This window comes from Pseudophryne corroboree, chromosome 2 (genome assembly GCF_028390025.1).
Source record: "Pseudophryne corroboree isolate aPseCor3 chromosome 2, aPseCor3.hap2, whole genome shotgun sequence".
Taxonomy (NCBI): Eukaryota; Metazoa; Chordata; class Amphibia; order Anura; family Myobatrachidae; genus Pseudophryne; species Pseudophryne corroboree.
This window is the reverse complement of record NC_086445.1, coordinates 891348666-891366962: the sequence shown is the minus strand read 5'-3', so window position 1 is coordinate 891366962 and position 18297 is coordinate 891348666. Positions and strand designations below refer to the sequence as shown.

The window sequence follows — 18297 nt, the reverse complement described above, 5'->3', positions numbered from 1 at the left end:
TTAAATATTTGTTTAGTTTATTTTCTTCTCTTCTTTCAGTAACTCACAGTGTTGTCACGTTATCACATTAACCTTATATGTGTGTTTTTTTAAATATTTCGCAGAAGTCAACTCAGAGGACATGAAATAAAACATGTCATTATACATATATATTAAAACAACTTTTTTAAGATCTGAAATAAAAGTTATATTTTATTAAAAATTATACGTTTGTGCACCAAAAACAGATCCTTTCTCTTTTTCCCCTTGTTTGCTATATGTAGTAGCAGAGATGTAACGTCATACCAGGTGGTGCCCCCACCCCCCAGTGGCTCCGTCTTGCACATGTGCTGAAGTCCCAGCTATGTGCTAATGGTACATCTGGGAGAATAGAGATTCCTTTTTGCAGCTAATTGTGGTGGTAAGGAATCTTTATTTTTCGTGTGCTGGCAGCAAATAATAATAAGTAGGTTCTTCTTTATAGGGTATCCTGGCATCATCATGGTCAGCACATTGCTGGTGTCTGTATGGGTTTGGAAGCGACAAAAAAATCAGGGGGCTCTCTTTTCCCACTTCATGCTGTAAAAAGGTATTGCTGGCTCTGTTCCTAACCTTCATGGGCTGTATGTAATGGAATAAAAAAATGGAGCTACTAGAGTTTGAACCCCTGTCCATTATACAAATATTGGACCCGTGGGCCACGTGTTGGGCAACAATAGTTTAAATGAATAAAAGATCTCCAACAGTGTGGTCACATCCTACCATATGCCAGTTTTTTTTTTTTTTACTATATCCTTAACCACTTATCTCATTAATTTCCCCAAAATGGCTCAGATATTAAGTTTTTATTTCATTTCATTGCCTTCAGAATATATTTTTTAAATGGATTTAAAAATCTTTTTTTTTTTTTAACTAATCCTAGGGAGTGTCTCGTAACCAAACACTTCCATAGGTCCCAATTGTTATAGTATGTACCAACCCAGGATGGCAATAGAACCACCAGCAGCACTAATTCTCCATTGGCATCACACTCCCGTTGTTATAAATTCACAGTGGCATTATCCCATCAGCCACTTGTGTCCCGTCCATAGACTCCCACTGTGCACATGCAGTTCTCTGGGTTCACTGTAGTTTCCGGCACGTGCACCTTAGAGTGCTGTTTTAATGGCATTCTGCTGTGTGATTTCGGCATCACTGCCAGGGAACCGGAGCAGGAGGAGGAAATCCATTTTTCACCTGTGCAGAACAAATGTACTCATTCAAAGCCGGGGGACGGTCGCAGACAGCACAGCCACATGGGATGCATACGTGTCAGCTTGCTTAAGTAGTAAACCCCACAAACAAAAAAGGTGGACGACGAGAAGGGGGAATTTAAAAAAACAAAACAAAACATAAATTGTGTGTGCATATTGACCGAACTGTGAGCCTGCTCTTTTCTGAGGTTTAATAAATTGCCTGATCAATGAGATATTTACTTTTTTTTTTTTTTTTTGTAAACAGAACATATCTTTATGCTGGTTTAGCATATGGAGCAGAATGTTACTGTGGGAATAGTCTGCCCTTGCACCAAGCCAAAGAAGAAGAATGCAACAATGAGTGCAAAGGAGAGAAAGGTTCTGTCTGTGGAGGTGTTAATCGTCTCTCCGTCTTCCACTTAGAGGAGCTGCAAGCAATGGTCAAGCAGAGTAAGTTGTATGAAATAAGTATGACGCTCGCTGACCTGGCGCTGGACCACTTCACAGCAAGACACTTATGAGATGAGTTAGTTTCAATTAAAGTTAAATGGAAAATGTACTTTTTAAGAAAACTAAATGTTCTCAGTCTTAGATTAGAATAAGTGTAAAAGCCAAGATGAGTGTTTGCTGTTCTTCACATGCCTTACAGAGACTGCTATATGCTTTACGGAAGTAGTGAGCACTAAAGTCCCTAGCAGCTGATAACCCTGAGACCACTGCATCGATATAGAACATCTTAACAAATGCTATAATGTAAAAATTGACAGACAACTGTATGACATTAAAACTGATCAAATATATACTGACATTAAAATATCTAGAGATGAACGGGTTCGGTTTTACTCGGATTTACCCGAATCTCCTTATTGGCTATCGGATGTCACGTGTTTTAGTTAGCCAATAAGAAAATTCCAGAAAATAAGAAATTACGATAATTCTGGCGTAAAGAACCGAGTAAATTCGAACCCGCTCATCTCTAAAATATACACAAAGAAAATATATGGTCACTGATGAGAAATCATGTAGGGAATAACACGCGGAACACACCATATTCACTCTGTGCTGTACAACTCTTCTGACTTTACATGTTGGACCCAGCCAGGTCGATGATGGAATCATTCGCTGTAGAGTAGTGTCAGCATACAGGAAGCTTTATGTGTTGGGCACCCCCAAAAAACATTATAACTTTATTAAAGCAATAACTGCCATACAACATGCAAGCACATCGACCTCCACAACACGGGAGGGAGAGAAAGCAAATCAAAGAGGTAGAAACCTAGAGGAGAGAACCATGAATAAGCTCCCAGGATTCATGCATCCCGTCCACCGGTAAAACATACTGAATCCATCTCATCGGGATGCTCTCACCAGCTCAACTCAGCCAGCTATTGGCTACAGACTGTCACTCATATGTCTTCAAAAATTTAAAGGGGCAACTATAAGATACAAGTGAGTTCTCAGGCTCATAGGTTTGGGGGTTTAATAATCCTCTGGTTGATGGCCAGTTCTCCATCCTGCTTAAAATGATATATGATCAACCAGATAATCCCCACTAAATTAAACTTCTGCAGTAATAATAATATAACTATTAATGAATGCCTCACATTTTATTATCCCCTGTTACCTCTGCCAGCTGCCTGTTTGCCTCAATGTATACAGCTTTAATTTTTCAATAGTAACACTAAACCATATTCCATGTGCTTATTTTGGAGATCTGTCCTTATTTGGGATCTCTGTTCCTCTCACCTGATTGGGATAGCCAAAATTAGGACATTACCAGGGCCGTAGAGAGCTGTGACGTGCCCGGGTAATGTCCTAATTACGGATCCATATGATCGCTCTCCCCCCACGGAGACTGCTACTGCTCTCAGTAGCAGCAGTCTCCCCTGACCCACCACTGTCAGGTAAGAGAGAACTGAAGGTGGAGGAAGGTCGGGGTGTTGGCAGTAGACCTGGGGCATTCCAAAAAGCTCGGACATGGGTATTTAGTACCCACACCCCCCACCATATGGCTGATCTGAATGACCATTGCGACTGAGACACCAGGGCCGAAGATGCAGTAGCTGGTTATGACACATCCCCAAAACGGTCATGGTACACCTGCATTTTAGTCGCCATTCCCCATTACCTCCAGCAAGTGGTCACTTGCTGTCGGTCAAACTGACCACACTGAAACTGCCATTGCAAGGCCATTGTGGCACATAAGCAGTGCGGCTCCAATGCACATATGCAGACCACGAAACATTGGTCATGTGTGACCGACACTAAACGGCATCCAACTCTGTCTCAGGCCCTTAAATAGCAGCAATCTAGAAAACTGGCACACCAAACGCGATCTGTGATAAACTGGAGTACTGTATTTAATAAGAATTTCTGTCTACTTTGTAAACTAATAATTCCCTTGTGCACGAGTAGCAAACCTACCTAATTTCAGTCATATGCTCTCAATGCATTCCTCAGTAATGTTCTCTTCATTAGCCTCACAAGTTGATGCAGTCATTTTATTAAACCTTCTCATTTAACAGTATTTCCAGTCACAGATACTGTACTTTCCAGGGATGGGTTCTCCTCTCATTAAATTTTTATCTGATTAAAGGCTCTCTACTCTTTGATTGAAGTAGTATTACTTTTTTACAGTTTATTTCCCATACTCCCCACTGGTGGCTAGACAAGTAAATTACTTTTTATATATGTGAAAATAGCACAAGTGCCAAATGAAAAATAAACTTTTCTAATTTAATCACATACTGTAGCTAGTGCTACTCAAACTGCCATATATTTTTTGAGATGACTTTACAAACCAGGTGTGTTCCCCTTAGAGGAAACAGGAGAAAAGAGCAGATCTTTGATGTTATGTTTCCTAAATCTTTTAAACTTATTTTCAAACAAACCAGAACACATATAAGAAAATGTTGCTCTTCCAGATTGAGGGTTTTAAGAAAGCCTGATCCTAAATTATTATGTTGGTGCCATTACGATGGCAAAATTGATACTCCAAGGTCCTAATTTTCTGTATTATCATTACTATGACATTTAAGACCCAGGGGTTCCAGGAACAGTGCTAGCTCTTTTATTATGGTGCTACTAATCTTTTGGAGGGTTGGTGCAATGCTATTTTTTTTACAGGTTTCTATAGAAGTTATAGCCCCATGCTAAATGTACTGGGCATTTAGGACCTGATTTATGTTGTAAGTAAAGCAAAAAAGCAAGTACCGATGTGTCTGGAACAAATCATGTTGCCCTGCATGGGGAGCAAATACTTATATATTTTTTCTGTGCAGAGTAAATACTGTGTATGTTTGCATGTACAGTAGCTCACAAATGTTAAATAGCTTTATTTTTAAACTGCTATTTAGATTTCAGTTTGAACACACACTACTCAAATCTAACTCTGTGTGCACATTACATCTATCCCACCTGCAGTGCAACATGGTTTTGCCCTATTGTCCAGTTTTTGCTTTACTTACAAACAAAAATCGGGCCCTTAGTTAACATGATGGCAGTGGTATAACTTTACAATAAGCATAATCAAAAATACTGACCAAGAACCAAATGCATGTGCAAAAAGGTTTATTTAACACCATATGAATGCAAGTTTAAGTGAAGGCCTTGCAGGCTGCGCAGTACAGTAATAAATACAAAACACAGTCACCAGGAAAATGCATGTCTAAAGGAGACTTTAAATAGAGGAAGAAATACTTAGTAATTACCCTAGAAATATGCTGGTAGTCCAGAATGCGAAAACAATGCTTGAGCAAGAGTTCAGGATAGTACTCATTGAAGTAATGTATGCAGGTACTGTATGCTGTGGAACATTGCTTGACCAAGAGTTCAAGCACTAATTGAAATACTGTAAGTTGAATGCTGTGCAACAATTTGTGATTAAGAGTTCAGGATAGCACTAATTGAAGTATGCAGGCAGTGTCAGACTGTGGCATAAAGGGCCTACCAGGGATATGTAGTGGTAGGTGTCCATTCTGAAGTGGTGGGGCCAGTTACCACAGGGTGCAGCCAGGCCCCAAAGAGACTTGGAAAGCCATTAGAGGCCATGTAACTGACCCTCTAACAGAGTTACAATGTATATTATGAGTGCACTCTCTGGAAGGGGTGGTGCCCTTGGGCAGTGGGGACCACCGGGAATTTCCCTGGGGTCTCCCTGAGACAGTCCGACCCTGAACGCAGGTATGTTAAATGCTGTAGAGCAGTGCATGGGCAAAAGTTCAGGATAGCACTGGTTGAAGTTAGAGATGAGCGGGTTCGGATCTCAGAGATCTGATGTGCTGTGAAAATAAAGGTACACTGGCCCTGTTCTGTATGCTGTAAAAATACAGAGGTGTTCTTAAAATAAAGGTACACTGGCTCTGTCCTGTATGCTGTAAAAATACAGAGGTGTTCTTAAAATAAAGGTACACTGGCTCTGTCCTGTATGCTGTAAAAATACAGAGGTGTTCTTAAAATAAAGGTACACTGGCTCTGTCCTGTATGCTGTAAAAATACAGGTGTGCTGTGAAAATACAGGGGTACCGGGTCTGTCCTGTATGCTGTAAAAAATACAGGGGTGTTGTATAAATAAAGGTACACACTGGCCTTGTCTTGTATACTCTAAAATTACAGAGGTGTTGTTAAAATACAGGGGTGCTGGCCCTGTCCTGTATGCTGTAAAAATATAGGAGTGTTGTTGTTAAAATACAGGGGTGCTAGTACTGTCCTGTATGCTGTAAATACAGGGGTGTTGTTAAAATAAAGGTACACTGGCCATACCCTGTATGCTGTAAAATTACAGGGGTGCTGTAAATATAAAGGGGCACTACTCTGCTGCGAAAATAAAGGGGCGCTGTCTTGTCAAATGGAGAACAAAAATTTGGAGGAAAAAATAGTGAAAGATCAGGAACCACTTCCAGTTCCTAGTACTAGTGCTGAAGTTGCTGCTGCCACCAGTCATGACATTGATGATGCAAATTCCATCAATGTCGTCTGCTAAGGCCGATGCCCAATGTCATAGAGGGCATGTAAAAACCAAGAAGCACAAATAAATAACAAAAAATAAAATAAAATAAATTATCTGATATGAAATGTAAAATTGGCAATATGCCATTCACAACACGAAGTGGCAAGGAAAGGCTAAGGCCTTGGCCTATGTTCATGACTGGTGGTTCAACTTCTCATAAAGACCTTCCCAAGACTGTATAGGAAGAGGAGGCTCCTATCACCATTTGCATGCCCCCTGCAAGTGCTGGGAGTAGCACTGCCAGTCCAGTTGCTGATATTGAGATTGAGGATGTCACTGTAGAAGTACACCAGGATGAGGAGGATATTGGTGTAGCTGGCACTGAGGAGGAAGTTTATGATGAGGATTTTGATGGTGATGTGGTTTATTTGAATAAGGCACCAGTGGAGACAGTTATTGGCCATGGGATGAAAAAGCCCATTCTCATACCTGGGCAAAAGAACAAAAATCCACCTCTTTGGTTTGGAATTATTTCTCTACTAGGATGAGGATGTAAACACTGAAGGGGGTGAGGAATCGGAGGATGAGGACAACACCTTTCCTCTGTAGAGCCAGTTTGTGCAAGGAGAGATTCATTGCTTCTTTTTTGGCGGGGGCCCAAACAAACTAATCATTTCAGCCACAGTCATGTGGCAGACCCTGTCGTTGAAATAATCGATTTGTTAAAGTGTGCATGTCCTGTTTATGCAACATAAGGGTGGGTGGAAGGGCCCAAGGACAATTCCATCTTGCACGTCTTTCCAGGGGTGCTGCCCCACTGCCGTTTAAGTGCAGGGGTGCTGCTGCCTGTCTGCTGTGTAATTCTCCACGGGTGTTGCCTATGCTGTACACGTCCAGGGGTGTTGTGTATCTGCTGTATAAATCCAGGGGTTTTGCCAATCTGCTGTATAAGTCCAGGGGTGCTGTCTATCTGCTGTATAAATCCAGTGGTGCTACCTATCTGCTGTATAAATCCAGAGGAGCTGCCGTATAGTTCCAGGGGTGCCCTGTCTGATCTCGCTCATCTCTAGTAGATATATATTCTAATGTACACTGTGTACCCAGCATTAGAGAGAGGTTCTTTTCAATTATTTAATGTTAGGGACTCAAATAATGGCTCCAATTAGTCAACCTTAATTTTGATTTATTATTAATGTATGTTCCACATTTTGGGATTATTTACAAGATGTGCATTTGTTGTACAGGGTTCTTTTCCTTTATTTTGTAAATATTTTCTACTTAATAATTGTACAATATAAGGGCTGCATAGGGTTATGTGATCTTGCATTGCATCAGCTTTCCATTGCACTGCAGCACTAGATGGGCCAGGAGCTCCTGTGAGGACCAAACAGTTACTGAATAAGGGCCGAGTATGGAGTCTTATGGTGTCTTACAGCCATGAAGATGTCTGGCATGCCAGGCTGAGGCATGGTGGTGGCACAGAGATTAGCATTGCTTCCTCCTACAGTCCTACTTGTAATATGAAATGAGTTTGGACTAAAATGGTAAGCACCACTAGGGAAGGGGCTCAATAATAAAAAAAATCACTGCACTGTCCTGCTTAGTACTGTACCAAACTCACCCAAACTCAACTTGGCCGATCCAGGGCTGCTGTGGGGGCTCAGGAGGGGCTGCTAAAAAAATCTGAGATAAATCGTAATCCCTGAAAATAGAGAAGGGGGTACAAATTCGGAGGCTTTGGCCCCTAGTTTTTCAGTTTGTCCAGTAATGTGGAAATTCTATATTTGCTTGGTTAAAGTCCTTTCTGTTCCACACCAAGATAGGATTGGAGGTGAAAGCCTGTGTATTGTTCTTGATTGCGTGTGCCTCCCTAATTTTGAATCACCTTCTAAACACTGTCCTGTTCCTCTTACCTCTTCTCATAATGTGAAAAGTTATCAAATATGGAGGTGGTATGTTAGTAGCTAGCTATGATTCGGAGAACTTAGCAAGCTTATTCCAGGGGGACCACCTGTCGCTGAAATTATGTGTTTATTAAACTGTGCATGTCCTGTTTAAACAACATTCCCAAGGACAATTCCATCTTGCACCTCTTTTTTTTCTTTGCATTATGTGCTCTTTGGGGCCTAGTTTTTAAAACTGCCATCATGTCTGCCACTGCAGTGCCACTCCTAGATAGACCACGTGTTTGTGCCGCCCACTTGTGCCGCTTAGATTAGTCATCCAGCAACCTCGGTGCAACCTTTTGGCTTAAAAACAATAGAGTGAGGTGTACAGAATAGACCAGAAATGAGTGGAAATTAATGTTATTAAAGTTGATAATACTGGAGGATCAAAAATAAACCCAAATTCTGTGATTTTAGCTGTCTTTTGTTTAATCCAGATCCAAAACCAAAACCCGAAAGCGTGGTTTTGGCAAAACCAATCCAGATCCAAAACACGAATGGAGATCCAGATCCAAAACCAAAACACAAAAAAACGAAAAGTGTCTGGTACACATCTCTAGTTGAAGTACTACTGTATATGCTGGTATACCGAATGCTGTTAAATAATGCTTGAGCTCAAGTTCAGGATAGCACTGGTTGAAACATTATATGCAGGTATCCTGAATGCTGTGGAACAATGCTTGAGCACAAGTTCAGGATAGCACTGGTTGAAACATTATATGCAGGTATCCTGAATGCTGTGGAACAATGCTTGAGCACAAGTTCAGGATAGCACTGGTTGAAACATTATATGCAGGTATCCTGAATGCTGTGGAACAATGCTTGAGCACAAGTTCAGGATACTGTAAGTACTCGAAGCAAACATATATAATCTGACACAGAGGGGGTAAATCAGACCTGATTGCTAGGGTGCGTTTTTTGCATCTCTGCGATCAGGTAGTCGCCGCCTACAGGGGGAGGATTAAATTGCGTCCAAGTGTGCGTTTTGATATATAGCAGAGCTGCACAAAATAATTTTGTGCAGTCTCTGCGCAGCCCAGGAATTACTCTTCCAGTGCGATGATCGGGGCCGGAGCTGACTTCAGAAACCCTCCCTCCAAATGCCTGGTTCCTCCTGCGTTTTTCCTGACAATCTATGAAAATGGTCAGTTGCCACCCACAAATGCCCTCTTCCTGTCAATCTCCTTGCGATTGCCTGTGCGTTCGGATTTTTCACACCATCCCTTCGCTGCCCGGCGATCCCCATTGCTGCGGTCCGTTGCATCTGCACATTGCGGTGCATACGCATGCGCAGTTCAGACCTGATTGCCCGCTGTGTGAAAACGCACAACAGTGATCAGGTCTGAATTAGCCCCAGAGATTCAGTACCAAGGAGCCCGAACACAGAGAGTCCAAAACAGGAAGAACATCAAACATAAAATGGCAAGCATGAAACAATGACCAGCAACAAGCTGCCTCAGTGGGTTGTTAATACAGCTGAAGATCAGGTGCAACTGATGATACTGGTTAACTCAATGTAGGTAATCAGTCCAGAGCAAGAGGCGCTGAGTCCAGGTAGCAGCCCCCAGTGGTGAACACCAGTACTACACAGGCCCAGATAACCACAATAGATTCCTAATAGGCAGTGACTGACCATGCAAATAGGACAAGAGACGAGGGAGAAAGAATGCTTTTCTGGAATGAAAGTGATGACTGGGCCTCGGTAATGTAGTTACATATGGGCCTGGCTACACACAATGAGCTTGCTTAACAGAGCTACTGAAAATCTCTTTCTATTCTGTTTACTTACAAACTATTGCCAGAACAGATGACTGATACTTAGCTCCACAGCATTACTTGTTGGCAGGGTAAGATAACACTTCTCATTTAAGGACATACTGTATGTTCTAATTATCACTAAACTACTGCGCTTATTAATACGCCATTTTATGGTGGATATTTTTACTGCTAATGAAATTTCCCCATTATGTACGTTGGGAAACCTGCAGGGACAGCGGTACAGCGGTAGTGATAAATGCTCTCCTTATGAGTTGCTGTACTTCCTCTGCATTTTGGAGGGGTTTTGCACGTTTGTGAAAAACCCCTTTGGGGGATTCTGACATTACGCACACACACAATGTCAGTTTCTGGTATCGGGGCTGTCGCCGGAATGAGGCTGTGGGAGGGGAATCAAAAATCTCTCTCATGCTACTATGCTTCCATAGACTAAAAGCAGTTTACACCATCCAAAATTGAATACAAATTTGTAAAATTATAAAAAACGCAATAAAAAAGAATATCAAAATATTATTGTTATTTCTGTTATATTCTCCTGTGGAAAATTGGTCCTCTGCCATAACTGTCCTGAGATGGCGATAGCGATAGGACTACAGCTGGCAGCAATTTTGTTTATGTATGTACCTGTATGTATGTGTCAGTGTGTGTGTATATATATATTTGGGGGTAGTAACAAGCAATGGTCAGCAAAACACAGGCATGTCATGGCCATTCAGATGGCGTTTTCTTGCATAAATTAGCAGTTGCGACCTTACTTGCTACGAGAAAGCTTTCTGTGTTCCGGTAGAGCATCTCAGCCTGCACATGAGATGGTACCATTGTGGCTCTCAGACTCTGTGACATGTTCCGATTTGCCACAATGGTACCAATGTATCGGCAATTATACGCTGTGGCGCGGATATGATGTGACTGAAGTGGGCGTCCCTATGCTCAAGTTAGCTTCTGTCCATATTAGCATATAATCGCAACTGCGTACGGAAACTGCGTACAGCAGCTGCGTACTGCAACAACAGCAGCAATAACAACTGCATCTAAACCAGGCCCATAGCCTGTCGTTACAGTATTTCTTACAATATTTGTTAGAATTTTGTGCATGAAAGACAATTTGTGTACATACACAAAATTAATTTATGTTTCATATACACCTTGGGCAGGATGTACTAAGCAGAAAATGTGGTAAACCCCCAGTAACCGCATTTTTGCTAATGTACAAAGCTCTGGCCGCTGGGTCAGCGCCGCAGAGGGGATCACCAGCTTTTGCTGGCGATACCCCATAGAAACCTATGGGCTTCTCTTCGCAACGCTGGTGGGAGGGATCTGATCGAATCCCTACCAGCATGCCCCACGGCTGGCCCCGTCATTCTGTGCATGCGCAGAATGACTCCGGGGGGGCTAAACCCGGAAGTCAAGGAGCCGTTGGGGATTACAGAGGACAGCTCTTATCGGGAGAGCTGTCCTTCGCAATGCTAATCGCACATGTTAGTACATATGCGATTAACATCGTGATGATCGGCGGTGATGTCTATTAGTACATCCCACCCCTTATACACACAGCCTGAAGATAATTTGATACAATATTTTTAATAACTGTATTAAACAAAGTTTGTATGCATTGAACCATCAGACATCAAAGGTTTTACTATGGCAAACACACACACACACACACACACACACACACACACACACACACACACACACACACACACATCTATCTATCTATCTATCTATCTATCTATCTATCTATCTATCTGTCTGTCTGTCTGTCTGTCTGTCTGTCTGTCTATCTATCTATCTAAGCTGGGTATACGCACACATTTGCCTTAGACCATGTCAACTGGGTGGTGCTCCACTCCAAGAAAATGGATCCATAAACAAGTAAACAAGATGGCACTCATGACATATTCATGCTGCTCTGAGGTTATTCTCAACCATCTGGATATGTCTTGACAAAGATCTGATCTTGATCGAAACGTCGACCTACAGTCTGATCTACAGCAGAGCCGGATTTCCCACTAGGCACGTGAAGCACATGCCTAGGGGTGGCACCTGCTGAGGGCGGCATGCTAATTACCCCCTGCCCCCATTAATCTAGTTGATGTCCCACCGGGCTGCTCCTGGCAGCGCAGCCTTGTTTAGTAACACAGCAGCCGAGCCCTTGTACCACTGATTAGTGATAATGTCCGCCTGGCTGTGAACGGTGCCGCCGACGCTCTCTGCTCTCTCCTCCTTTCTGCTGTTAATGTCCCCCTGAGGCTGAGCCTGTGAGCCGCAGCAGCGGCACCGGCGCTCGCTGCTCTATCCTTCTCTCTGCTGTCAATTGACGCAGTGTTCCAATCTCCAATATATTCCCTCTCCCACCCTGCGTCCTCTTTCACCCAGTGTCCCAATCGCCAATATATTCCCTCTCCCACCCTGCGTTCTCTCTCATCCAGTGTCCCAATCCCCAATATATTCCCTCTCCCACCCTGCGTCCTCTCTAACCCAGTGTCCCAATCGCCAATATATTCCCTCTCCCACCCTGCGTCCTCTTCCACTCAGGCATTTCCCCCCTCCTCTGTCCCTTTCCCCATTATGTCCTCCTCCCACACTGCATGCCCCCCCTCACCCAATGCCACCATCCCCCTCAGTTCTTCCTCCACCATGTGTCCACCCTCTCATCCAGTGCCTCTTAAGGACATGCCCCTTGTGATTGTCCACACCCCCTTTTCAGCACGCACCCCGGAGTTGACACTATAACCGTTTCAATTTTCCATACACCCACTTAAAAATTCCATGGGGGGTGCGACACTCCTGGACTCCAATCAATTACTATGATGCCATATTACAAGCAACGTTACAGTTCATTTATTGGTTCTACCAATAAATGAACTGAAATGTTTTACCAATAAATGAACTGAAACGTTACTTGTAATATGGCATCATAGTAATTGTTTGGAGTCCAGGAGTGCCACACCCCCATCTCCTATATAATAGCCCAGATCTGTGACTTTGTGACTCATTTGCTAACGCTGGGTGGAGTCACAACACTGGGCGGAGTTAGTCAAATGAGTAACAGATCTGGGCAAATCTATAGGAGACTAGGAGCAGAAGCAGATAGTATGGGCATGGCAAAGGCAGGGGTGCATACCTCCCAGCTTTCTTCAGGCAGACAGGGGTGCATACCTCCCAGCTTTCTGCAGGCAGAAGGAGGGACACACGTGCGGTGAAAAGGGGGCGTGGCAAATAAAAAGGGGCGTGGCTTCACAGGAGGGCCCCCGTTTTCGTCAGTGAGGGGGCATGCCCAGCGCTCTGTGAGCTGCTGGCATGCCTCCAGGGGCGGATTATGAGTCCGGGGGGGCCCAGGGCACTTGAGACAGGGGAGCCCTATCTCATTGCTGTGCCTGCTGTGGGTTGGGGGCGTGGCCTAATCGCGGCTCGCGTGACCACGCCCCCTTATGCAAATTATGGAATTTTTTTTTTAAATGGGATTTTGGCCCCTCAGCTAGGGCTAAATCCAGAGGAGGTGGTCGCTCTCCCCTACACATCCGCACAGGCAGAAGAAAGCAGGGAGATTGCTGCCTCCCTGCAACACCACAGACCTGCCAACACGCAGCAGCATGTGCTGACTGTAGCACAATGCTGCCGCTGTTGCTGGCAGTACGGGGGAGCTTCTGAGCTGGGACAGAGCTACTCCAGCCGGGGGGCCCCCTAAAACAGTGGGGCCCGCTGTACGTACCCCCTGCCCCCCCCCCTTAATCCAGCTCTGCTGCCGGAACCCCGGGACAGTTGGGAGGTATGGGGGGGTGTGAGGGGGTATGCCGTACAGACAGACGGGCACCGGCTTACTGAGTGCTTGACCCCCCACATCAGCATACTCAGCAGGGTCTCTCTGGCGCGAAGGAGCGTCTCTTTCTAGCATACTCCACGCTCCTTAGCTGCAGTTTTGTGGGGCACCTGCCGCTGTGCAGGTTCCGTACTGCCTCTGTTATCTCCAGCCCCGGCAACCCCACCACTAGCTGCAGCACTGCCGCCCACAGTGAGGTGCACCCAGCTCCTTCACACACTTTAGCCAGCGGATAGCGCTGCAGAAGTCCGAGCTGCTTGCAGCCTCCGACCCCCTCCTCCCTCCAGCTGCAGCGTCTCCTGGGAGCTAACCAGTCACTCCAGTCTCCCCTTACCACAGTGCCCAGCAGCCACGAGGTCCGCGCCGCGTGCATGCTATGACCCCCTCCTCCCTCCAGTCGCAGTGTCTCCTGGGGGCTAACCAGTTACTCCCAGTCTCCCCTTACCACAGTGCCCGGCAGCTACGCGAGGTCTGCGGTGTGTGACTGAGGAGGGGGGGAGGGATGCTGACAGGCAGAGGAAGCAGGACTCCAGCCTAAGAGAGTCAGCCATGCCAAGTCTCCACCAGCAGCAGATCCCAACAGGTTGGAGTGGAACAGCAGCAGCCAGCAGCAGTGACTCCGGTAAGACACATCTATCTGTCACCACTGTTTTTTCCCTAATACCAATCTCTCCCGTGCCCTGTGTTCTGTCATGTTCCCGTCACCCCTGGCCTTGCCCTGTCACCCTTATCCTGGCCCTTTCACCCTTATGCTGGCCCTGTTACCCCTATCCTAGCACTGTCAACCCTATACTGGCCCTGTCACCCCTGTCCTGGTCCTGCCACCCCTACCCTGGCCCTGTCACCCCTATCATGTCCCTGTCATTTCTTTCCTAGCCCCTGTCCTGGCCCCGTCACCCCTGTCCTGGCCCCGTCACCCCTGTTCTGACACTGACACCCCTGTCCTGGCCCCGTCACCCCTGTTCTGACCCTGTCACTCCTGTCCTAGCCCTGTTACTGCATGCCCTCCAACTACCTTTTTGGCAGGTACAGTACCCGCAGCGCCTCCAGACCCCTCCTCAATGCACCACACCTCCGCACTTTCCCCTCCACCACATGCAACACTCCACCCCTCCCCCACATGCTGTGCCTCCAGACCCCCTACACCACCTGTGGCTCCCACTCCTATGCCCCTCCACCACCCACAGCACCTCCAGACCCCCTCCACCATCCACCCCCCATATATGTCTCCCCCCACACCTGCCCCCCTCCACCCGCAGCATCTGCAGTCCCCCCCTCAACCACCCCTCCCCCACCCATGACACCCCCGCACCTCCGGACCTCCTTCCCCATCCACCGCACCACCCGTATCTGCCCCTCCCCTACCCACGGCGCCTCCGGACCCCCTACCCCACCCCCGGCACCCCCGCCCCTTCCCATCCCACAGCACCTACGGAACCCTTCACCCATCTGCAACATCCCCGCACCTGCCCCTCTCCCACCCGTGGCACCCCTGCCACTTCCCCACCTACAGTGCCTCCGGACCCATCCCCCATCTGCAGCCCCCACTCCTCTGCCCCTCCCCCACCTGCAGCACCTCCCGACCCTTCCCCATCCGCCCCCCCCCGCTTCCGCCCTCCCTTAACCCGCAGCATCTACAGACACCCTCCATCATACGCAGTCCCCCCCCGCACCCGCTACATTCTGTACATCGTGCCCTGCAGGTGCTGTTCACGCCGTCGCAAGGGGCTGCGCCTCCTTCACCATCGCACGCCCTTTCATTGTGCAATATTTAACCACTAACAAAGCAATGCAGGTAATACTCCATATAATACAGATATTGAACCCCAGAAAGGCATGCAAGGGTTAAGAGGGCGTAGCCCCTTGCGACGGTGTGAAGAGCGCCCGTAGGGCGCGATGAAGCACCTAGTGGAATATATGTGCAGGATTGCTGTGCTGGCACCTGGCAGACACAGTCCAGAGTCGGGAGAGCAGGACCACACGCACTACTATATATATATATATATATATATATATATATATATATATATATAGAAGTATACTGTTCTTTGTATGTATAAACCAGTATATTTCCTTTTATTTATTATTATTTATTTATTAGCAGTTTCTTATATAGCGCAGCATATTCCGTTGCGCTTTACAATTAGAACAACAATTATAGAACAAAACTGGGCAAAGGACAGACAGACAGACAGACAGACAGAGGTAGGAAGGCCCTGCTCGCAAGCTTACAATCTATAGGGAAATAGGCATTGATACACAAGGATAGATGCTACCTGTCACATAATGGTTCCCCAGGTTGCTAGGTTCTTAATGGGTTGTATATGATATGATCACCCAGCAATGTTGGAAGACAAAATGTGAGTTTATGTGGACTGTACAGAGGGGATGTAACTTGATAGGGAAGCTGTGAAGGTTATGTGTGTGGGTCTGAAATTTGGTAGGCTTGTCTGAAGAGATGAGTTTTCAGAGAACGTTTAAAGGTTTGGAGACTAGAGGAGAGTCTTATTGTGCATGAGAGGGCATTCCACAGAGTGGGTGAAGCCCGGGTAAAGTCCTGTAATTTTGAGTGGGAACAGGTAATACATGTGGATGAGAGAGTGCTTTTACAAGCACTTCTATTTATTTAATGTAAAAATTGCTGACTTGCCCTCCTAGCCCTGATGTCTGATGTTTTCTTATCTTCTGCACTCATTACTGCCAAGAATAGAGAATTATCTTATATTTTAGACCGAATAGACATATTACTGACACATAGATGAGATTTTATTGTAATTAATGTCTGCAGCATAAAATAATGCATCAAATGTCAAATAGATAATATAAAGTGTCTGATGCACCTAATCCGGTGTTACTGCAGTGTTATTAAAACAATGGATTTCATGAATATATTATATATGGAAAAACACCAAATGTGTAATTTGAAACAGTAATTTTCATCAGAAAATGATTCAGCAATAATAAAGTATATATAAAGGGAAGGGGGGGAGAGAGAGGGTGGTGGTAGGAGGGGTGATGGGGGAGAGATGAAGCCCTTTGAACAGTGGAGATAGTCATTGATTATTCAGCTTATCTGTCATTTCAAGAGTGTATTTGGTAAATGGTGCGGTATCTGGAAGCTGTTTGGTTGTAAATACAGTATGGGAAATTTTTCCAGTTCTCCACCTTTTAGACTTGATATATTTTGCAGAGAGAGAAAGAGAGAGAGAGAGAGAGAGAGAGAGAGAGAGAGAGAGAGAGAGAGAGAGAGAGATCAAACACATACTGTAAATATGAGATAGATATGATACACCTAAATCTAGACATACTTTACGTAAGAAGATACATACTGTAAATATGACATATGATAAATTAGCTGGATCATCTAAGAGGATTGCATAAACTATAACTAGTACATTACCCATCCACTGCAAATGGTTTATGGACTTGCAGGGGATATATTTAATCCTTACTATCAGGTCTATTTATCAAAGGGAGAAAAGCCTTTTTCTCCAAAACAATAGTGCCTTTTCATATATAACTAAGCCGCCTTATCTCTCCCCCCCCCCCCCCCCCCTTCCCATCCCCTGGACAGCGACAGCTGCAATACCAGTCGAATGAGAAAGTGTGTCCAAGCTTTTGATTGGTACTGTATACAAAAGAAAAATACAGATTGACCTTAATTTATTTGGGTTATTAAACTTTACAGCAGAAATAATGGCATCCCTTCCAGGTGCCCAGCTAGACTACTTGAATTTTCCCTTTGAAAACATACATTTAGTTTAAAATGTAATTTCATAGTTTTTACTCCTCTTGGTAATGGTATTTTAGTCTCCTATTTTGGATCTGTGAATAGAGGAGAGATAAGTGTAACATACATCTGTATGGAGAGAGTCCGGAATGATGCACATCCTGACTTATCAAGGCAGATGCCAGAAAAGGGAGGTGGTAAGGTATGTCCTGTTTTCAAAGATCACTGTTTCATCATCTACTTTAGTAACACTTATCCATGGCTGTTCCTTCGTCCCAATATAGATTGATGTTCTCTCCTTTGCAGACATCTCCTCCTCCTTCTGATAAACTATGGAATGTAGGAGACAGACTGAAATGACACTTTGTTCTTTCCATAAAGCCTGCTCTTTGGCAGTGTGTGTCAGTCTCAGTAGTGTGATTTGTCCAGTGTGGGATCTTTTATCTGGAATGGGACTTTTAATTTTCTATATGAGGTTTTCTTTCTTTTCCCCTCCTTGTTAAATTACTTTCCTCATTAAAATCTTTGCAGAGCTCCTCATAGTAACTATTAGGAAATACCATATATGCCTAATAGTTACTAATTATGAAGCAATTTCTATGGGGCAGGTGGGCTATCCACAATTGGCAAATATATGGATAAGATGCTTCTGGATAAGATATGCCCTACTTGTATTTGATATTCAAGGTGTTGTGGCTTGTCCTTGCTCTTGTCACTGGCTACATTTAAAATACTTTGCCCCAAAATCTATATTTATAAATGCGAAAGCACTCACTAACTAACTAACTCACTCACTCACTCACTCACTCACTCACTCACTCACTCACTCATTCATCACTAATTCTCTTGCTTCCTGATAT

The 18297-nt window shown here is 44.8% G+C and overlaps 1 protein-coding gene across 1 annotated transcript in view; it reads left to right on the top strand.

Moving 5' to 3' along the window:
- WSCD1 (WSC domain containing 1) overlaps positions 1-18297 on the top strand; it is a 259167-nt gene that overhangs the window by 125726 nt on the left and 115144 nt on the right. Inside the window, exon 4 of the mRNA XM_063956006.1 lies at positions 1480-1664. Coding sequence (XP_063812076.1) covers positions 1480-1664 — 185 coding nt within the window. The remainder of the gene's footprint in view (positions 1-1479; positions 1665-18297) is intronic.